This window comes from Xenia sp. Carnegie-2017, unplaced genomic scaffold (assembly GCF_021976095.1).
Source record: "Xenia sp. Carnegie-2017 unplaced genomic scaffold, XeniaSp_v1 HiC_scaffold_22, whole genome shotgun sequence".
NCBI classification, from domain to species: Eukaryota; Metazoa; Cnidaria; class Anthozoa; order Malacalcyonacea; family Xeniidae; genus Xenia; species Xenia sp. Carnegie-2017.
In genome coordinates, this window is record NW_025813485.1 from 6,435,556 (window position 1) to 6,459,268 (window position 23,713).

At 35.0% G+C, this 23,713-nt stretch overlaps 1 protein-coding gene across 3 annotated transcripts; it reads right to left on the reverse strand.

Moving 5' to 3' along the window:
- Positions 1–1,008: 1,008 nt before the first annotated feature.
- On the reverse strand, positions 1,009–22,161 carry LOC124446461 (mast/stem cell growth factor receptor kita-like). 3 transcript variants are annotated; one of them, XM_046997320.1, is made up of 17 exons: positions 22,071–22,161; positions 16,755–16,832; positions 16,436–16,546; positions 14,392–14,643; positions 13,840–14,133; positions 11,644–11,976; positions 11,064–11,348; positions 10,497–10,745; positions 10,133–10,327; positions 9,635–9,742; positions 9,111–9,310; positions 8,475–8,597; positions 8,318–8,388; positions 8,201–8,241; positions 7,835–7,931; positions 6,212–6,329; positions 1,009–1,868 (listed from the first exon to the last, which is right to left on the reverse strand). In XM_046997320.1, exons 3-17 carry the CDS (start codon positions 16,533–16,535, stop codon positions 1,758–1,760), a joined length of 2,577 nt encoding a protein of 858 aa, XP_046853276.1. In that variant the 5' UTR covers positions 16,536–16,546; positions 16,755–16,832; positions 22,071–22,161; the 3' UTR covers positions 1,009–1,757. The 3 variants fall into 3 exon arrangements, with proteins under 3 accessions (XP_046853276.1, XP_046853274.1, XP_046853275.1); XM_046997318.1 differs by having other exon boundaries at positions 10,497–10,748; XM_046997319.1 differs by lacking the exon at positions 16,755–16,832 and having other exon boundaries at positions 10,497–10,748.
- Positions 22,162–23,713: the final 1,552 nt, after the last annotated feature.

Below are 23,713 nucleotides of genomic sequence, written 5' to 3' on the forward strand. Positions count from 1 at the left end.
TTCATCCATTTTCATAATTGTGGTTAGTGGTATCCACACTGGTGTGTTAGTGGTTTGAGAACCATTGATTACTTCATTATTCTCTATAACACTATGAGGTGTGCAGGGAATTTTAGTTTTGAGAGGTGTGCAGGGAAAGTAATGTTTTTGAGCACAATGGTCTTCGGCCTAAAGTGTCCGTTTGATACAGGGTGTCCACTTAATGCAGGACCGCTTAATACAGGTTTGAATATTATTTTACATTTCATTGGAGCAAAGAGAAAAACGCTTCGAGAAAATTAATACCAAAATACCTCCTTCATGTAATCTCACGGCCTCACGTGACTAATCTGACATCTTCGAAATTCGCGCGTTATTTCATAATCATTAATTACCATTTTGTCCTTAGGCGTCGATCTTAAAAGCGCACAATATTAAATATTAAAAAACTTATATTCAACCCAAATGCTTTATCGTGAGATCTAAATTTAAGAGCTTTTCTGCCAGATTTAGGATTTGACACTAATTTCAAGTTTCTATCATGTTTGTTTTACCCAAAACTGCTTTGAACTTAAGATTGTGTCTGGTAAATGAAGTAGATACAGTGTCATATTCTGGCCCTAGCTGCTGGTATTTCAGTTGTAAATACATTTCAATAAAATACTAAAATCAAACAACACACAAAAATACTCTATACATAGAAACATGCATAACGTGTTTGTCTAAAAGTATACATGGGTTGAAATGCATAATTGCATTTTCTAAATGGTCTTCCGTGTGAAGCAAATGGGGAAATTGTTTACTGTCACTGAAGTCTTTGATTTCATAAATGGGATTGTTTGATGTCCAGTCACTGAAGTTCAGTGGACTTATTCTTTGTGTTATGAATATATTGTGCTGTCATTTTAGTTTCAGTAAAGTAAACATTTAAATACTATTTTGGATGTATAGAATTTTTGTTATCATATTTTCAATTGTAATATATTTGAAAAAATTTAAAGTGCCCTCCATAGAAACCAGAATATTGTCTTTTGAAAGCTTCTCTTATGTAATTGAGGCTTTACTTTTCATTGCAACATGTTATAATTAGCAGAATATTTACAACTTGGTATTACAACTTGGTTATTGACCATCTTTATATGTTATCATAACAGTGTGTTCTAGACATTGGCAGTAGAAGATGTTTGGTAGTAGAAGAAAAGTCTTGGAGGGGGTGTCATTCTTATCCCTTGAGCAAAATATTAGTCAGAGATTCAGGAAAATTAAACACTGTCCATTAAATACTTCATTCTCTATGAGAAAGGCAGTATGAGAGAATCTAATATGTATTCCCCCTGTCAAACAAGGACTTGTTTTGGGAAGAATATTGAAAAGCTCTTTGTTACAATGGAATATTTGTGGGGGGGGGGCTTAGCACCCCCATTTTAATTATTGGTGAGCAGCCCCTTAGCCCTACATTCTTCTGCCCTTGGTTCTAATCAAAAAGTACACAACAATTTAAATAAAGCTTCTACATTTCTGCAAAAGTTTTCCAATGAAAAAGCAAAAAAGTGCTTGGATAAAGACTTGATTTCAAATATATCTTCTTATTTAACAAGTGTAGCCATCACACTAGCGTTAAAATATGCTCATTCTTTTTTGTTCAATACAATTGTAATGTATCTAGGCTATATTGCTAAGACTTCGTCTATATAAGTCAATTTGTCATCGATCTAACGATATTTTTCTCAACTTCAATCTTTATGAATGTGAAGTCAAAAAAGGATTTAAGCCATTGGTTAAGCCATTGGAATCTCTTCCATTTTTCTTTCCTTGAGTAATTTAATTTCTGCTTCTGACTGCGACATTTTTGTCGATATGTTCTGATTTTGTTCATAATTTTCCAAATCCTAGAATCATAAAGAAATAATTATTTTTTTAAGCATTTAAGAAGTAAATGATGTTTACTGTGTCTGCGTTGGCTCATTCAAATCTAGGAGACGTTTTAGAGAACGCGAGAGGAGATCAGTGCAAGGTTTGCATGAGCCAATGGAAAGACAAAACGACATCTTCTATTTCTTTCATAAAATAGCAAAATGCGAAACAGATAATTTAAAACAAATGTTTTATTTTTCCTTTAACATTTATTCGATTAATTATTTAATTAATTTGTTTGATCAAGCTCATATCGGTTTGCACAGGTCATTGCAAACTCAGCTATGCACCAATCAGCGCAAGCGTTTCATTGTGTTTCTTTCATTAATGATATTGAAAGTAGCGTCTACCATGGGGAAAACACAAGTTGTTTCCCCTAAATCATCTTGCCATCTCTCGTCCTACAAAGCAACCATTTTTTGCATTCCATAAATGATCTTCGTGGTAGTTATGTACTAAACACGCAAACTGAAGTAATTTGCCAAATTGATGACATTACCCACACTTAAAAAGCGTCTGGACACGGGCGGCCACCCGATTGAGGCAACAGATCTAACATAGGCCCCAATCGAATAAGATCGTTACCATAAATATCTGTACTTATAGCACTAACAAAACTCGATAAGACAAACATCTTTACATTTCACCCCCGAATTTTTCGCCTTCCTCCAAGAGACATAGTTGGTGAATACTTCTACGATAGGTTGCATTTATGGTTCGTAACGTTACTCGTCGTACTATTTTATTTTCATCTGGGTTCACCTCTGTCACTATAGCCATCGGCCAACATGCTAGTGAATAATCTTTATCTACCATGAGGACGAGATCATTGAGTTTTAAGTTACCTACTTGCTTCAGTCACCTCCGTCTTATGGAGTATCGGAATGTACTCAGCAATCCAACGCTTCCAAAGTGCATTAGCTAACAGCTGTACTTGTCTCTAAAGCCGGCTGTAATGATCGCCATCCACAAACACTTTAGGTGCGGCACGCATATTGGAACACAACAGCAACAGCTTGCTAGGCTTCAAAGCATCTGACTCATCAAGGCCTGTGCCACAATAGAGAAGAAGAGGTCGATCGTGGAGAATTCTTTCTACTTCAGTTAGGAACGTTCTTAAAGTGCCGTTGTCAATTGTCTGCTCACTGACTAACGTCGTCAGAATCTTACGGATTGATAATATCATATTGTCCCAAAACTCCACCTGTGTGACTTGCTATTGGCGGATTAAAGTGCCTGGTCGTCTTCTCCTGCAACAACCGCTTACAAATCTTCTTTTGTGACTCTTCACATCTTAATTTCTCAAACTCCTCTTTTAAGATTGCATTTCATCCAACAAAAGTAGTCCTGTCGTCGTTATGTATGTCTTTTGAAGAAACTCTTCGTGCGGTAAATCGAGTAAAGGAACAAAGGAACGACTCAGTGTAGGGTATTTGAAACTTTTATGTGAACAGCTCTTATTTCTAGACGGATAATCGCACTGCCGACGCTGAAAATTTTGTACTCAGAATCCACGAGACGTGCTAGAGGAAGATCTTCTATCGAGAGTAATGTGTGCGGCAATGGAAACTTAAGAAGACAATCCAACGAGTCCTCAAACTGCCTTTGATTATCCTAAATTTTTTTGAACTGCAGCGACAACAACTCGAACCCCCATGTGCCTGTTTTTCTCATGGACATGTTTGATAGTGCAGTCCACAATACCATGTTTCTTCCAAACGATGATAGGGTGAGCTTTGCGTTGAAGTGAAGATCCGATTTTTCTGATCTACCACCAACTCTCAAGAAGCTATCATTTCCTTCGAAGAGCAGCAACGCGATTAAGATAACTCTAGACGAACATTGGAAATTCTTCACTTCCAGTGGAAAATACTGTGGTTGGACATGTCGCAAGAGGATTACTTTAGCCTGCTCCATTTCTACGACAGTAAGACGTGCAGCTCCGGCCCCATTAACTAAACCACCGGAATGGGTGAGATCTTCTTTTATCACTTTTTTTAAAAACAAGAAATCGTTGGTAGTGCATGAAGCGAATTAGCCATGCTGTACAAAACAAAAGACGATTCCACTACAAGAAGTGCTGAATGAACTAATCTAATGGTTGAGCCTTGCTTAAAATGGCTTCGAATAGTTCGGCCGATCTCTTCCACTTCAATTGCTCTTGGTGTTTAGAAGTGGATTTTGACGACTCAGGTCATCTTATTTCGTTCTCATAAAGAAATCTTGGTCCATGTATCCAGTGCTTGACCTTTACATCTTCACTGGGACTGAGACATCCTGATGCATAATCTGCTGGGTTTACCTCGCTAGTCAGGTAATGTCATTGTGAAGAGCTTAATATCTCATGGATAGTCCCGATCGTATTAGCCATGAAACTCTTAAAACGGCTGGCTTCATTCTTGATGTATTGAAGGACGTATGTTGAATCTGTCAAAAATATGACCTTATGAATATCTATGCCGAGCTCTTCTTGGATTTTTCGATGTTGTCTGGCAACAACTACAGCAGCGGTTGACTCCAATCGAGATATAATCTTTAACCGTAGCCGGAACTTTGGCTGCATAACCTTTAATTGAGTTTTTGCTAATTCCTGATGTGTATTTTTTGTGTAGCCCCTTATCCTTTCTAAAGCACAATTTGAGAGACGTCATTCTCCGTTTGACCATAGGTCGATTATCTAGAAAAGGCGTTCTCTCTCGAAAAGTTAAATCGAGTTGAGAGTGATTCTTCACAACTTTAACTGAATTGACCATCATCTGGTATGATTTTATATCTTCTTGAGACATTGCTTGCTCTTCATCATATAGTGATTGGCTGAAGTGAAAATTGCACATCTGATTAACCTTTTTTATCTTATATTTGTCACCGGTCCAAACACAGAAACTACTACATTCATTACGAGTAATTCGCTTCATTGGTCCAGCAACCGACCAGCCTAAAGGTGTTCTTATCTCATATGATTCCCAACCTCTAGTTTCTTCCAGTTTCCAGTTACTTCCGTCTGTCCCGATAAGTATCGTTACTTCAGGACCCTCCAAGTTTGGAATGTTAATGTTATTGGTCTTTCTGCAATGACCAGTCTGAGCATCTGCAGATTTGGATTCTGATGGTCTTGGAATGTTGGAATTTGGTATGTTTCAGCTTGTGCTGACGACCGCTCACCTTTAGTGACAGGTTGACTCGCATGGTTGGGAAGGGTAATTTGTATTGGGTTCCTAAGAAACCTTGCTGGTTAATGTTTGAATTAGTACAACTCGCCTCTTCTTGATATTCATACTAATCTTTTTGGGTTATGTAGTCATCATAATTTGGATTATGTGACATAACTCGTAGATTGCTACGTTGACTATCAGTACATGAATTACTTGATGATGAAACGTAGATGTTGTGTTGCTTCCCATATCGACATCTTATTCTTTCAAGCAATTCACTGCGACTTATTACTTCACAAAACAACGATTCATAAGCTCTCTTAGCTCGACCATGACTTTGCATAACCGATCGTAATATTTGAAATTATTTCCTTCACGTTATCCTTCACTTCGAAATTCGCGTACTTCTGCTTCACGCATCTCATTAAAACCTGCTTCCGAACATTTCTCGCTGTCAGTTTCGAAACGCTCGTCAATTTCAGCCTCCGTTAGCCTAGCTTCCATGTCCAACAGCTCTTTTCTTTCGGCAAGCTCTGACAACACTTGTTTCTCTTCCAACTCAAATTATTTTGGCAATTTCTAGCTCAACGATACGAGCCTCTCGCACTAACAACTGCTTCTGTTTTAGTTGCTCCGATCGCAGGTGTAGTTTATCCCTTTCTAGCCCAGTCATACTCTACCGAGACTTCACGCTAAGCGCAGGAGCTGATCTAGTTACTATCAGGCTCTTTTCATCGGGCTGTGGTTCGTTATCATCACACACGGACTTAGCACTCGTTTTTGATAAATTAAATGTTGGTGATCAAAAAGTTGTAAAGGTTCCGTGTGCAAACTAAAACTACAACTTATCGATAAACAACCGCCCGCCTGGACACGTGCTGTCACCCGATTAAGATTACAGATCTAACAGGCAGTCTTAACTCAGCACAACTTTTGACGTTTCAAACATTTTATCGTTGTGATAAGATTTGCATATCCTTATCAAAATTTGTAACAGATTACCATCAGCATTCATCAGCATTCATTTCAGTAATACAATTTATGAAGCTGATTTTAAAATGCTTTTGCTATGATATTCGTATGGTAGAACGCTACATGAAGAAACTAAATGCTATCTTTCATCAACCATTTTTTAATGTAGTTCGTTGTTGTATCACATAATTTACCTTCACTTTTTCACTGGATGAAATTGTCGGGACATTTTTTTCTACCATTTTTTTCGCTTCTTCAAATGTTGGACGAAGTTGTGGATTTTCAATCCAACATTTCTTCATCAAATCAGCACTGCAAATATATAAGGTTGATTCACATTCATATCCACTTTATTTCAGTTCTATTTATCATCGTCATCAGAATCTAACCGCTTATGCTTTAAAAGAGTTTTTTATATGAAAAATAATCTTGACTTGGACACAACAACCTATATTTAAAGTCCTCCCACCCCCACACCCACCGAATGAAAAAGCTGGATGTTAAGATGTTACTTATGATAACGAATAATTGTTTGCTATCAACTCTTGCTTGAAGGCTATGCTTAGAGTTTCCCTAATGGGTTGTTAACAATGACATGATTCCAAGCATTTTCATAACCAAAGTGATGAACTTTCTAAAGTGTCTGATGGGTGCAAGATAATGCTCTGTCACATTGATTAATTGCAATCCGTGATCGTTTGCGAGAGCTGCTTGATCATCGTGTTATACCTAAACATTACAATCTGCGATCCCCATAGCTGACCCCCTATGACATTTTTCTTTTGGATATCCCTGATAAGCAAATTTTACACCATCCTTCTGGTTAATCTTGCTGAGAACGTATCGAATGCATGGTTATGAGAAAAACACTCCAAGCAAGGCTACGCCGACGTCAGCCTGCATTGGCAGAAGTTTTGTAACATTTCAAATAATCGTGTGTAAATAGGTTTTAGGATGATGAGTGTATTAATTATTAAAGTTTGTTTATGACACTTTTTGTCAATAATTTGTTTTTCTTTGGAAATAAAATACGGGGTAGGCCAAGATTTTTACACGTGTTCGCATTTGCTTATCACCCCCCTCTCTCTATACACTACAAACAACATGATATTCGATAGCTGGAATACTTGTCTTTCCTGATATGAAGAAATAACTTTATTTTTTCAGTAATTTATGCACACCAGCTGATTGAAGTCAGATTACCTCCTCTTTAGAACACTGATTATATATAAAATCATAATAGTATTCTATAGCAAATACTTTAATTTGATTGTCTTGCTACTCACAATTGAAAAATTGATAGCGAGTAGCGAAGTAATAGATAGCGGGTAGCGAAAAATATGGCTGCCGACCTTGGTGTCTCGCGTTTTACTTGAGAAAGGAATTCTAGAGAAGACTAAGTTGCCATATAATACAACGCTAAGATAAGGTATAACAAAAAAAATAAAATTAAAATAACTAACAATGCATTGAGCAAGGGTCACTGGCTTTTTGGTATAAGCAATATGTAGCAACAGAAATGCGTAAAATGTTAAAGAGAACTATTACTACCTTTACTTTTGTTTATGAATACCAGTATGACTCTACTAAAACAATTAGAGTACTCGCTCTCGATTTCTATGATGCGATAAATGATTCGGGCTTTGCCCTCATCAACTATTACCTCATAGAAATGTTGAGCTCGTAATGCAATTGTCAGATAATTGTAAACTTAGCAACAAGAATTGCTTTATTGACGAACGGACCATAGTTTTTTCATTATATTTTAAGAAATATTGTGAAAAAACTGACGAAAGATGTATTAAATATTCTCTTACATGATGTCAGGACAGTAGATGGGTGGCTCCATTCGATTTCCGTTAAGCAAATGGGCATATACTTCACTGACATGTAAGCCGGGATACGGTGTCCCACCTGAAAGACATTTGAAGTTTTAAATCATGTTGTACAAGCAACACTTATTTGAACCGAGAATGATTTTTGTGGGTGGTCACGCTCATGCCCTTCTCAAACATTTAAACAGCTAAAATTTAGCTTTAAATCTCATTTTGTATATACTTCCTAGTATCATAATCTCTTTCATCTTTCATCGCCCTTAAGAATTTCACTAGTTTCCATCATCAGTCATTAGTCAATTTCCCTATTTGTCATTATTTTTCTCTTACGTGCTTATAGAAGCTTACCTAGGGTAAACAGCTCAAATAAAACTACTCCAAACGACCACCTAAATCAATTATGTAGAATTGTTAGTAAACTTAAAAAAGTGAAAATATATGATATTTTAAATAAGCAAATCATACATATCAGACTTCTCCGTGTAAACAGAATCCTTGATTGACTCAATTGCCATCCACTTCAAAGGAAGTAATCCCTATCATCAAGGGTTGTTATCATGAACTGAAGAATAATGCCAAAATGATCTCACAAAAAGCTAGTGTTTCAAATGCAAGCACTAACCGGTGTGTTCTTCGTGTAAACTTGATACTTGTAAATATCTCTTGCCAAGCCAAAGTCTCCAACTTTGGCTATGTAACCTGTACCAAGTAGAATGTTACGAGCAGCCAGGTCCCGGTGAATGATCTGTTGGTTTAACAAAACAAATTTATTTTGAAAATTCGTGCATTGAAATAAAATTCTCTAAACTCTTTCAGTTGAACTCTGTAGTGAAAACCTGTTTTGTTAGTTATTTTATGTTGTCTTATTTTCAGCGGTCAGACAGTACGTTATGTACATCAAATAAATTTCAAACAAAGCAACAAAAATCTTATTTAACACCCATAGAGACGAACAAAAACTTTCTTTAATTGAGTATTCGACAACTTGACTTCGATTGAGCCTTTATCTTTAAGTTTGTTAATGCTTGCAAATGAAAATCTTAAGCTTAGAATTGTACAGTTGAAGAACCCAGAAATATAAACTGGCACGTTCGTCTTTGTTCAAAAATCTCTCTCGTGATTTTGCTCATATGTTTTTTCTTCCTTTAAGCTATCGCTATTTGTCCCTCCTACTCCATCATTAACACAATATATACATACAAAGCTATCATACCTACAATACACCTCCTTGCCCAGGTGTAGGTTTATATTATTATACCTTCCTGGATATTAAGAATTCCATGCCTTGTATGATATGATACGCCCATTGAATCAGATTTTGTGGTCCAAAATCTAGTGATAAATCGTTCATCATGTATTCCTTGTCTTGATTGTATCTGTTTCGACTGTCACGGAGAAATTGACGAAGATTTCCGTGTTCACAGAACTCCGTAATAATACACAAACTTGTTCTTTCACCTATAATCAAATAATTTAATGCAAAAATCTTTCTCAGTGGATGCACATACATGTAGGTTTCCCAAAAAAGAAAACTCTCTAAGTTCTTTTCGTCACATCGTTATTCGTTGGGATATTTTCAAGCCGTTATGTGAGGGAACTTTCTCATGTGTGAACATGACTTTTCATTTTCCAATCATAATTCTTTACTTAAATTACGTAACTTCACTCCATTTAGGAAATGAACGTATATTTTTCCCATTATTGTTTAGTTCAATAATCAGCCTCAAAAGTGGGAATGGTCATTAGTGCTCAACAAATACCCCGCTTCAAAATATAAACAACCTTTTGTACAAGCTCCTAATATGTTTACAATGTTTTCATTTTCACCAACATGAATCAATATTTTCAACTCTGACTGCAAATCAATGAGTTTGTTTCGATCCCCATCATCTAAATAAAAATCATTAAATTAAAAACTGAGACTTAGCTATCAAGGTTATTAACCTTAAATGTTGATATATGCTTACGATCATCAAAAGGAAAATCGACCTTTTTTTTGCAAAACCCAACTTGCCATATAAATATCTATCTATAAAGACTGATAATATTTCAAATAATAGTTTTACTAGGTTTTAACTTGCAGGCAGGGTATCGTATACATAAAGTCTTTAAATTGTGTATAAAATTGCTACCTAGAAAAAAGTAAATTCCTTCCGCTTGTATTCAAAAACGTATTAATTTTTATGTGTTTGCTCAATCTTATATTTTTCATTAAAACCATGCAATGAAACATAAAATTATGAATAATAATCTTAATGAAAATGTTTATAACAGCGAAACCTTTGATTTTCTTCACAGCAACTTTAGTAACTTCTCTGCTGTACACGTAACTGTTTCTTTTGACCATTCTGTTAAAAAATGAAAATCTTCTTCGACTTCCTTTCTCTCTCAGGATATCCCTTGGACGAAATGCTGAGATACCGACTGCTTCTGCAAGCCAAACCACCCCAAATTCACCAGACCCAAGTTCATTTACTGCATAAAACATCAATATTACAGAACAAAGATGTGAGTATACCACATGATGAATTTAAAAAGTTGTCGCTCATGAGAACAACGCCTATTACTTTTAGTTATTGAAAACAAGACATGCTACTAAATGCAGACATAGTTTGAGATAAAATTATGCTTAGAAATAACTTACTGAATTTTATTCTTTCTCTTGGAAACTCCCATTCTGGTATGAATGGAAGACTTTGTATTTGCTCGTGTATATCTCCATTCATATCAATCTTTTCAATGTAGTCAGGCAATGGAGGATAAGAAAGAAGATAAAGGCCACCGTAAAGTTTCTTCCTTTTGTACAATACATAAGAAGTAATGAGCAAAATGACAAGAGTGAGGACGCCTATAGGTATGACCAACATCATCATTGTTTTCTTCTGTCCATTTTCTTCTTGACAAATAAAAAGTCACTTACGATGTGGTTAAATGTATCAACAGTTGTTTGCGAGCAATAAAGATTTTATTTAAATTATAGGTTTTGATGCTGCTGTATAAAAGTACCTTGCTCAGTACTTATACTCTTTTGTTAAAATGGTTTTCGTTCAACTGTAGGCTTTCATGAAAGTCTTGATGATTTTGCATTAATTCAACACAATTGCCTTGATATATGTATGGCAACGAAATCGTAATGAAGATCAAGTGAGACAATGTGCCGATGCACAAATTTCAATGACAAACAGAAGATCGATAATAATGAAAGGCTTACCTGTTGGTTTGGATTTTTTTGTAACTGTTATTATTGGTGATGTATCTATTTCACCGCCATTGTTGGCAGTACAGCGATACCTGCCTTCCTTCTTTACTGTTAAAGAATAGTTTGATGAAATATATTCCATCTCGTTTTTATGATCATGACAGATATCAGATTGGCACATGTACCATTTGAAGGTTACTTCATGTAGGTCAAATTTCTTCTTCAACGTACAGTTTAGGACCGAAAATCCTTTCTTTAAAAATCTTTTTGTGTCTTTAATGTCAATTTCAGGTACAACTGAAAAAAATAGATGTAAAAACTAAAACTGATCTTTATATTATGCATGACTCAAGCTTAATCTTTGAGTATGATACATTTCAAAACAACCTAAATAGCTATGTTTTTCTGGTATTTTTTCTTTGGAATTTCGAAACCGTTATTGAATTAAAAGTTGAGCTTCTAATCTGAGTTTTGCTTGGTGCACAAGGGCGCATAATATACTAATGCCATTTATTTGCCTTTCGTTTGTATGCAAATGTTTTTTACGCTAAAATTTCAGTTTTATTTTCTTTTTATATCAAACAGGACTGACCTAGTTTTTTTATTGAAATCTTCTTAATCTCATTTCCTTTTACATTGCCAGCTTTTATCTGATAAGTTAAACTGTCATCAGGGAATCTGACAAACTTTACTTCGAACTTGTTTCGTGTAATTTTTTCTTGTCCGTCATGATTTTTGCAGTGTTTTTCATGCGCAAAACATCTTGTTAGTAACTGATAGTTTGATCCATCATATTTCAAACGCGACCAAAAGATATCAGCAGCAGGATAAGACGTAACGTTGTAGGTAAACGTCAAATTCTTTCCTTCACCAAGTGAGAACTCGTCTGCGTCGTTTTCAATGTAAATTTTGGGTCTGGCAAGCTCTAGAGTTAAGAAGAAAAATGTGAAGAAAACATGCTTTCAAAATGTTTGAAAATGCTTTCGATATGCTTTAAAAATGAAAAGAAAACGAGAAAAATGCGAAGAACATGAAAAAATGTGAAGAACAATTACTTTTTACAAAATTGTTAATTGATTATGGTAGATGACCAAGAGAGATTAAATGACTATTTTTAACAGTGTACGATAAGCGAATTGTAAAAAAGCAACGTAGTTTGAATAAACCTCGAATTGCCCGCAAACCTAAGCTAAATGTTTATGCCATCGACTGTTTTTTGTTTTCTCCGTCATGACATTTTACTCTTGCACTTCCATGAAAATGAAATTTCTTAGGTTATTTGCTTTATTTTTGAAGTGATATAGCGCTGTTTCCATGTTCCAGATTTCTTCTAACGAAGTGGTGACGGTCTCAATTAAAAAATGTCTTATGAAATCTTACAAACAGATTTTCGCCAATTTTATTTCATCTCACGAGGAAATGATCGTCAACAAATATGATCCATTTTCACGATGTTAAAATAGTCCTCTGGGCACTTTCCGGTATATTTAGATTATTTGATTTTTCTCTATAGGCACTGTGAAGAGGATTTGTTTCCCTTTGTGTCACTTACAAGACAAACTTTGCATAGTTAGAATAGAGTTGGGTCAGTTTGATAGAACACATATTTCCCGTCGTCTTGAAAAATTTGTTCAAAGTGCCTATGGTGCTAGATTTCTGCATTATAATGCTCAGCATGAGCATGGGTTGTGTACTAAGGCGACGGAATTTACACGTTTATAAGAAGATTTAGTTGATGGTTCATTTAGTTCTTTTTGTTTTTAGTATATCAAATGACCTTGCTTATCAATGAAAGATTGGCTGAACTTTGATGTGGTTTCATCTGTGGCTATATTTCAGGGTTCACCGTGATTTGGGCTATTTAAGAGCAGTTTGCTTTGTACTAATTCAAAAGTTGTATTTTAAGCGTTTTATCGGAAGCCTATTCCCATACAACATATTGTTGAAATAAATCTAATAGTTTTGGAAGAAGGTGCATTCAGGTTGGACGTTTTCTCAATACTCGGATTGCTTGTTGAGCAGGTGATTTATATTGTCCTTAGCATTTCATGCATCTACATTTAATCTATCTTCCTCATGCATGATTTGCTTCAAGAAATCGTCGTTTCATCCTTTCAATTTTATATAGTGAGTGTGTTTAATCAGATTTCTCAACACCTTGGTTTTCTGATGAGATTTCTCTTGGTTTTCTTGATTTTTAAGTCCAAATATTTCTTTTCTAGCAATTTAATACAAACTTTAGAGTTCCTAACTACTACTAAAATGACTTATGACGCTTAAGAAAATGTTGTAAGTTTAACGCTCGAAGTTTTGACTCTTTCCAATGACTCAAAATCATTACAGGCCTTGCTGAATCCCAGTTAGCCGGGATCAAGTAAACAACCCTTTAAAAGGCATAAACGCAAAAAAATCGAAGTTTTAAAGATCTCTTGTGGGCAAGCGCTTGCCCCAAATTGTCTGAAAGCTCGTAAAACACAGGCCATGTTTTTACTCAGTGTGATAAAATTGTTTTTACGATGAGAATATTTCGTGCGCATGGCCTGTCTTTTAAAGACTTTATTATCGGTTGTTTCACTTGTAAAATATCTTGCATTTTAAAAAATCTCATTACCAGCGGTACCAGGGAACTTTAAATTACTCATAATAACCAAACGTCTTTGCTTATTCCACGCGCGTCTTGTTTTAGAGAATTTTTCCTAGAGTATACGTTTTGATACACACTGAAGTTTTGAGAAATAAGAACTCAAAATTACAGAAAACGGCTTTTCATTTACTTCAATGGAATTACCTTTGACTTTCAAAGTAAAGCTTCTGTATGATTTATAATTAACATACTTTCTTTCTATCAAGCATAAGTAGGTTCCTTCAGATTCTGCGGTAATAACAAGCGTTCTTTTACAGTTTTTTGTTTCACATTTTTCTTTGTTTCTTCCATTCTTCTTCCAAAAAAATTTATAGTATATGGAAGCATATATGAATTGAATACCAGCAATATTGCAATCTAGCGAAACCTTGTCACCAAGATCATATTCAGTTTTTTTTGGTTCTACCGTAATTGAAGGATTCGCATAGGATGGCACACCTGTAGAAGAGACAAAGGGGCCTATGAATTCCTAGACAGATCAATGTATTCAAAATCACTTGCTCATATTAATTTGTTTTCAAATCATTGAAATTGGCAATATCACATTGTAGAAATGATATAAGACTCTGCGAAAACTATTTTAAAACAAGATTTTGGAAACATTATAGTTTAATTTACCACGTTTCTCGGTAATGACACTCGTGTAACCAAGAAGGTAATAAATAAACCGTATCTAAAAACATACAAAATACCAACTTTTTTGAGGGATGACACGTATAGTTCTTTTCTCATTGCAAGCTTTACAGATGTACTCTTTGTGGTCTTGTGTTACTTTTGTCACATTGAAGATATTTTTTACTACAATTTTAATGTTTTTGTTCTCAAAATGTAAAGGCTTCTCGTTTTCATCCAAAAGTTGAACATTAATGTCATGGTAATTAACTGTGCAATTGATAAGCACCCATTCACCAACAAGCCTGCGTAGCTGACGTAGATATTCCGATACAACTGTAAAAGATATAATACTTTTACAAAAAGGGGCTTATTTGCATCTTCAGTTAATGAAATGCTAGCTAAATGCCCCAGCAAAGCAACACGTAGTAAATTCATAGAAGGAAATCAAATTGTAATTTGTATAAAAATGTCAGTCTTATATATAATCATAAAAGTTTGACAAAAGAAGAACCAAGTTTCACAAAAGAAGAACCTTAGGAACTTCATGTTACAGATTAAATTTCACTGTTGGCAATTTCGAAACATTGTTCTTCTACACTCCGAACCACGATATTACCTTTAAAACGGATTCATGCAGTATTCGTTAAAAAAATATCATGAAAGTACAGCTGTACACCATTTGTACATTGTACTTTTTAAACGTTTTCTTTGATCATTCGCTCAAACGATGTCATCAAACTATACAACTATGTTGTTGAATGTGTTGTGCTTTTTTGGATTTTCTATAACATTTTTATTCTCTATAATGAAAGCTGTATATGTGCAATGTATTTGTGCTATGAAATATTTTAAAAATTGAAGAATTTATGTTCTGTCGATCGTTTCCTAATTTAAGTATCTTAAAATCATGTTTTATTTTGTTGTTGCGCTACAAACCTGCTTGTGTTGTACTTGTTTGGTTAGTATGAATGAAGCCTATAGTGATTAGGAAACGACTGAACATCCCAAACAAAGCATGCAAACATGAATGTTAAAAAGAGTCCACTGCAGTTTTTGGAGATATTTTATCTAAGACAACAAAAAATTTTTATACACTTTAAGCTTAATAACAAACTAGCGTCTGTAAATGTTTTTTTTTTATAACGTAACTGGATATTTTTCCCTCGTAAATATCTTGCTGTAGCATGAACTAATTCTGTTCGATGCAATAAAGCACAATATGAGCCAAAAAATGACACTAAATCACTTTCACGTTTTTCTTCTGGAAAGAAGGTAAACAAACATCGGTCGCCGAGAAAAAAAGGCATTATTTCAGGGAGAAGTTTGACAAATCTTAGATGTATGTTGGCTTCAGCCAAGCATAGAACAAAACTATGGGAGTTGTCGTTCTAGGTATATTTTAGTTCAATGTATTGGAGCTAATGTTCCAGTCTTTTAATAGAGTTCACTGGTACCTGCTATTTAAAATTCTCATCATGCAATGTGAAGTCGCTAGTTGTGTAAAGCGGTTATTACATAAACTAGAATATCTTGAGAACGATTAGAGACGCGAACAAACTGTTGTAAAAGGTACACTCTCAATTTGAAAGTTATGTTAATGAAAGTATCATTTCAATAGCACAAGTTTCACGTCATATGCCCTTTGACGAAAGCCAAAAGATGAAATGATAGTTAATATGAGCTTGCTCCGTCGCCATCAAGTCAGAAAACAGAATTCAGAGTTTTTGCGTTGTTTATTAATAATATCAGTCTAATTTAATATTCAAAATGTGAGCTGACGAAATGTCAAAAAATGTTATGCCAATCATATGATTTTTGCCGATGTCTGTTATTCACTGGTTGCAGAATCGACGTTCTCAATATAAATGCCTGAAGAAATTTTACAGTGGTTTTCTACATTGTTCACATCACTCTTCGCCAAATCAGTATATTTCCACCTTACTGCAACGCTAAACTTTATTTTAAAGTATAATTTACGAGATGGTTTAGTCTTAGTTCCGTCATACAAAATAAATGTTGTTATGAGGCTTGATTATACAGCAGTTTATTGAGCAGTTGATTTGCCGAGCATGTTGAGAATAAAGCTAAATAAGGGTAGACCTAATAAGAATATCTTATTACTTACATTTTATATTCCTTGTACAATTCTCGGGTGCACTCGCACAGCTCTCAATCAGCGCAACATATAACAGCAACACTGCTACATTGTTTTGGATTAAAGCCATCTTTGGGTTTTCTGAAATATCATGAAAAGGACGAGAAAGCTTTTTACGAACGATCTAGGAGTGGTTGTGATGTCAATGACACTTGGAGTGCTTAAGGAAATAGAGACCATGCGCTAAAGCCTACGTGAGTGTTGTTGCGCATTGTGCTCAACAGCTGTGCGTATCGTGGTGTTCTATGTAAAACTTTGACCAGATGATATATTTAATTAGTGTTTATACCTATAGTTTTACTGTCTACAGTTTGTAGAAAATTTAACTGACTTCTTTAGGGGCGGCGTATGGTCTACTAAGCATAACCTAAAACATTAAAGGATAACACGATATATTCTTATTTAACAACTTATTTGACGGAAGCACTCTGAACCAATATCAAATTTCGAACATTCAAACATCTAAAGACTTATTATTTTTGGTGAAGTGGAAAGACAGTTTAAACTAACCGAAGATCAGCGTAAATGACTAAACTCCAGTCATGTTTGAATAAGACCTAAGAGCATCCCTCGGACAGCGCTTTTGGCCAATGTATAAATTGAGAATAGACATGTTATTAGAGAGCAACTTATGCTTTCTTGTTCAAGAATACTTTTAGATGCTCAAAAGCATCTATAGAGCCGTTTTAGTATGAAATTCAATTTTAGCATCTTTAATGAAAAAGTAAAACCAGCTGTATAGATATATAAATGTAAATGACTGTATATATGTAAATAACTTTATATATATCTATAATTCTTGTTAACTTCCTCATTAATCTGAAGATGCCTTGAATCAAGACGAAACTTCATTATTTTAAAAAATTTTACAAAACCAAATTGTTTAAGACTATGTTTAAAATTAATAGTGATTAGATTAGGAAAAACAGTTTAACAATTGCACTATTCTAATGGCAACAAACAGCAATGGTAATTAAAGTTCTTTGTCATCAGATCATGTTTATCTTCAATAATGAGTTAAATAGAGAAATATCATCGTCAAAGAAATGTCCTTGTAATTAGGTAACTTAAGGAGATGCGATTGCCAATTCAATGCCGAATAAGTAATGCTTGCAATTTGTCTTTGAGGAAAACTACTTACAATGCATGACTAATGATTTAGAACCCAATCTTCTAGATGTCTAACTACCTTGACAAGGTGAGGCAAGGACGACATCATGAAAGGTGGCAAAAAGCAAAAGTCAAAATTAAAAAATAAGTTAGAACAAAGTTTAAAAAACCCATCATATTAAACATTTTAATAATTAATTATTCGGGAAGAAACGATCGGACACAATGAATGATCGCAAGTAGAAACACTGAATTTATAAGAAATTTTAAGGTAAACCAGTATTCTTCTTTTGTACCCACGCTAATAGCGTATTTGAATAAAAGCTTGGAGAACTATCAGGCTGGCAGCATATCAATTTTTTAAGTGCATGGGAAACACTCAACTCTGATAAGGAAATCTTAGAGACAGTGTCTGGACAAAAAATTGAATTTGACACAATTCCGATACAAAGAGCCTTACCCAAGCAAACACAGCTACCCGAGGTTGAAATTAACAACATTGATTTAGAAATTAGCAAATTACGTAAAAAAGACGTTTTGCAGATTTCTCACCCTGAATCAGGGGAATTTGTATCTCCAATTTTCACTTGCCCCCAAAGAGACGGTTCTTTTCGCATGATTCTTAATCCAAAATCCTTAAACAGGCATGTCAGATATCATCATTTTAAAATGGAGTGTGTTTGGTCAGCTATTAGGCTTAAGAAACCAAATTGTTTCATGGCATCCATCGATCTCAAAGATGCTTACTATTCGGTACCTACTCACCCAGCATATCGAAAACTCCTCAAATTTTGGTGTAGAGGGCAACTATATAAATTTGTCTGTTTTCCTAACGGCCTAGCCATCTGCCCAAGAAAATTTACAAAACTCCTCAAACCTGTTTTTTCAAATTTACGTCAAAAAGGACATATTTCGGTTGGATTTATTGATGATACTTGGCTGATACTTGGTGATACTTGGCTGACACATATGCTTCATGTGTTCGGAATATTCAAGATACCATCTTCTTATTTAGTAAAGTAGGGTTTTACGTACATCCGGATCAGTCAGTTTTAGTTCCCTCACAAGTAATTACTTTTTTGGGTTCCCGACTCAACTAAATTCTTATGCGAATATCTGTTACGACAGAACGAGCTGAGAAGACAAACGCATGTGTCATGAGCTGCTACTAGCTTCTCACCCAAAAATGAGGGATGTTTCTCGGGTTTTGGGCACTCTCACTTCGAGTCTCCCGGGCGTAATGTACGGTCAGTTGCATTACCGCTGGCTGGAAATGGATAAAAGCGATGCCCTTAAGTTAAACCGGGGTAATTTTGACAAGACAATGACCCTGTCTTCAGCGGCCATACATGACTTACGATGGCGGCAGTCATCAATATGCACGACATACAGGCAAATTACTCACAATGAACTTAGCATATGCCTAACCACTGTTGCGTCGTTGACAAGGTGGGGCTGCTCCCTAAATGGTGTATGTGCTGAGGGCAACTGGACGCCCTTGGAGGCTTCCAATCATATAAATTATATGAAAAGTCTTGCAGTATTGTTTGCCCTTAAGTCTTTTTCTTCAGAACTAAAAGGTCAACATGTTAAGGTATTAATTGATAATACTACCGCTGTAGCTTGCATTAATCAAATGGGCACATGCCACTCAAGGACTATTCACAAGTTGACATGCAATGTCTGGACCAGCTGCATTTCGTATGATATTTGGTTAACAGCAGTGCACATTCCAGGATTACAAAATGTCACTGCGGTTCGAGAATCTCGAATATCACGCAGAGAAACAGAGTGGCAGTTGAACAAGACTCTGTTTACGTGTGCCATTCAAAAACTAAACGTAACTCCGAACATTGATTTGTTTGCGTCAAGGTTGAATAATCAAGTGAAACCCTATGTTTCATACCAACCTGACCCGTATGCTATAGCTGTCAACGCCTTTACGATATCGTGGGCCAATTATACATTTTATGCGTTCCCACCTTTTAGCATAATTTCGCAAGTGTTACAAAAAATAGTACAAGATGAAAGCACAGGACTAGTCTTAGTCCCTCACTGGCCAACACAAAGTTGGTGGCCAGCTTTAATGCAGATGCTAATAGCACATCCTGTTGTTTTATTTAGAGGAAGAATGACCTTAACTCTTCCAGCTCATCCGGATCAAATCCACCCTCTCAATACAAAATTGGAGGTACTACTTTGCCATTTATCGGGGAACTCCTCTCTGATAGAGGCATTTCACCAGAGGCTTCTCAAATCATCCAGCAGTCTTGGCGCACCGGTACCAATATTCTACATACTTAACTGTTGGCGACAATATTGCAACGCAAACAATATCAATCCTGTCGCGTCCTCTTTAGAAGAAGGCATTAATTTTCTTACAAAATTATACAAGGAAGGTTTATCCCACAGCGGAATTAATACTGCAAGGAGCGCCTTATCTACTATCCTAATTCTACCAAGTGGCATCTCGTTTGGTACACATCCATTCGTTGCTAGGTTTGTTAAAGGTGTATTTGTTGCAAGACCAGCTCTTCCTAGATATGCCATGATCTGGGACGTTTCAGTGGTATTCAAACATCTTCGAAATCTCCACCCTCCGAAATTCTCAATTTGAAATCATTAACACTAAAAACAGTAATGCTTTTAGCTGTATTATCTGGTCAGCGATGCCAAACACTTCATGCATTGGATATTTCTCACATGGAGAAGAAAGAAGATCGAATAGTTTTTCATGTGCACCAACTGCTCAAAACATCTAAACCTGGTAAGCATGCTGCTCCTTTAGAATTTCGAGCTTATCCACCAGAGCCTGGGTTATGTGTATTCAATTACTTGTCTCATTATCTAAATGCCACTGCACCCATACGAAATGGTGCGAGACAACTCCTATTGAGCTATCAAAAACCTTATTATTTGGTCACTTTAGCGACAATTTCCCGATGGTTAAAATACGTGTTAAAGGATGCTGGTATAAATACTGAGGTTTACAGTGCACACAGTACTAGAACTGCATCAAGTTCTGCCGCAAACGCATTGAATATTTCTATGGACACTATTATGAATGCAGCTACATGGCGTAATGAACAAACTTTCAAACATTTTATAATAAACCAATTGAGGCGAAGAACTTTGGCAATGATCTACTTTCTGCCATTTGTGAGACATGAAATGTGAAATTTCAATTATATTATTTTGTTCTTAGTTATTGCTCATGTCCACATTGCTTTAAAATCTCACATGACTTCCTAGTGACGTAGAACAGTGAAGAAATAGAATTAGAAAATTAAACGAGACTTACCTGAGTTACTGTTCCGGAACTAGGAAGTCACCCACCCAACTACTAACTTATTTCTTTTCAAATGATGTGAAATACTACTTGCCTCCCAAAATATATGTGGACGTTTGCAAATTTTTTAAAAACTGATCTTGATATCGCGCGCTCTATCTCACATGACTTCCAAGTTCCTGAACAATAACTCGTAGAATATCAATCAAACTTCAACTTCAGGTAAGTCTCGTTTAATTTTCTAATTAGTTTTGCCACCATTCAAGATGGCGGCTTACCTCACTCATTACTATACAATTTCGGCGGAGTCAGATATCTAGTAGATTGGGTTCTAGGTCATTGTATGACGCGTGCATAAACCACATGGAGATCAGCGTATTTTTTATTGAAAAACAATACAAGAGATTGTGGCAGATGTTCACAGGCGCGGTCACAGTTTTTTTAATTTGTAGTGTGTCGTTTGTATCAAAGTCAACTTCTCAAAGCGTTAAGTCGAGTTCATTAACAATTTAAATTCGAAAAATTTGCGTTCTGCGAAAATTAAATGGTCTACAATGTCACAGCTGCTTTAACCCGAGTGAAATAAAGAAACAGCATTTGCTTAGTTGAACGTTATTTTAAATAAGAATACTTCGTTTTTAAAGAAATTAGATCTGTTTCGTGCGCTGAATGAGTTAAAGATGAAGGATAAGAAGATTAGATCCCTTATTGACTGTTAATTCTAATGCATCTGCACATAAATGTCGATGTTGTGACGTATTTAGCAAACGAATATAAACGAAAAAACTATTTTATGCACTAATGACTTGTATATAGACTAGCACAGAACTTTTGATATTAACTTCTCTATTTAGGACAAAAACAACTGAATTCATGAAAACAAAAGTGCTGATGTTTTTATACAACGATTGTTTTATTACTTTCTTTTGCGAAGAAATTTTCATCAAAGTATTGGTCTTGACATAAAAAGTTTTTTCCGATTATTTAGTAATAAAAGGATTGCAAATCAGAAAATGAACAGACTGGGAATGACTACTATTAACAGATCTTCAGCTATTTCAACGCAAATCTTTCAATTTGAAGAAGTCCGATAAACATTAATTAGTTTAATATTTTTTCAAATGAAAATGACTCCTTTTATCCCAACACAATATGAAAGGCACAACTTTTTCAAACCGGTATGAAAATAAGTATCAGAATAAATACCTGACTGCAAATGTCGGATACGAGCGATTGTTTTTTTACTTTCTTTGTTTCATACTTTTCTATTAAGCCGCATGCCAACAAATAATGACAGTATGTAATTTGCAATAATTTATATAGACGAGTTAATGCGGTCACGTTTTATATCTCTTTACGTGTCATTCTTTGTTGCTATGGAAACATACAGTTCCCAAGATTAGCGGAGAGAAAAAGTTTTAATCGAAAAACCACGAAAAAAAGTCAATAATTATAATGGCTTGCTACTGATGCTTAAAATTGAAAACTCAATTTTCGTACGCCTTTAAAATATGATTTCCAAACTTAAATGACATGCAAAAATTTCATCCAGTACATAGAATTTCATTATTTTGGACTGAGGGTAGCTATATCCATTTCGGGGTTTCAAAGACCGATATACTGCCCAAAGAAAAAAGCACTTTGAAAATTAGCGGTGAAATATATGCCAAATAAATTTAATTTCATCTTAGATCCACGTGGACGATAATCTTAATACATTTAAATCTGCTGTTAGGACACTAATTTCGAAAAAGATTCGTAAGTATGAAAAATATAAATGTAGATATACATATACGTATATAACGACACTAACTTGACAATTTAGTACTAAAATATTTTGACGTTTGTAGCGTCGGTATAACTAGGAGTGATTTAAGTGACTGGGAGTTTTTTATGGCAAGTTACATTTTGAAAACAACATTTAATTATTGTGTTTGCAAAAAAAGTGAAAAAGTAGTCTATTAAATGCTTTTGACGTTCTGTGTCATAATCGCAACTTTTGCTTTGTGAAAACTGAAAAAGCAAACAACTTTTACTTTATTCAGCGGTTATATTCATTACCATATGCTGTTGCAATATTTCAAACAATGAATATCTGTTACTGTAAGGACTGAAAAATTAAACTTTCGTAAGACAGATTAACAATGGTTAATCTTAAGTCCATAATATAGAGTTATAGTCTCGATCTTGTGCTCATTTCAACCTCGAATCATGTTTTCTCTATAGACCAACCCAAGATTTCTTACCATTTTGGAGAGTGACTTCAGCTTAATACCACCATAGATATTGTGGCAAGGTTTGAAAAATGTATGATTGCAATGATTTCGATTGAAGTTTCAATATATTGAATATTAAAGCTGACTGGCGTGAAAACCGGGAAGACAACAAAAAAGCTCATTTGTTGTCTTTCGATTTCTCAGCTGAGAAAAATATAGCGAACAAAAATAAAATAAGATTACTTATGTCTTATTTTCTCTACACATCACAAAGAAACAAAAGTTTAAGCAGAATTATTTGTTTCCTTTTGAAATTGTGGGCAATCGAGTTGTTGTCAATTTTAATGCTGATTGCTTTTGTTGCATTTGATAAAACGTAATATTCGGTTTTATTGGCAACTTTATCAATAAAGTTGCCCAGTTCACATATCCGAGTATGTGAACTAGGCAGAAAACTTTATTGATGAAAGGCCACTTTTTTGTCATTGAGTACCTTTTCAAGAGTTGCTGAAATTGCAATTTGTCATAAAGTCTCACCGAATATTTACGTGTTTTATATCAAATGCAACAAAAGCAATCAGCATTAAAAATTTGACAACATTAACACTCGATTGCCCACAATGCATTTCACAA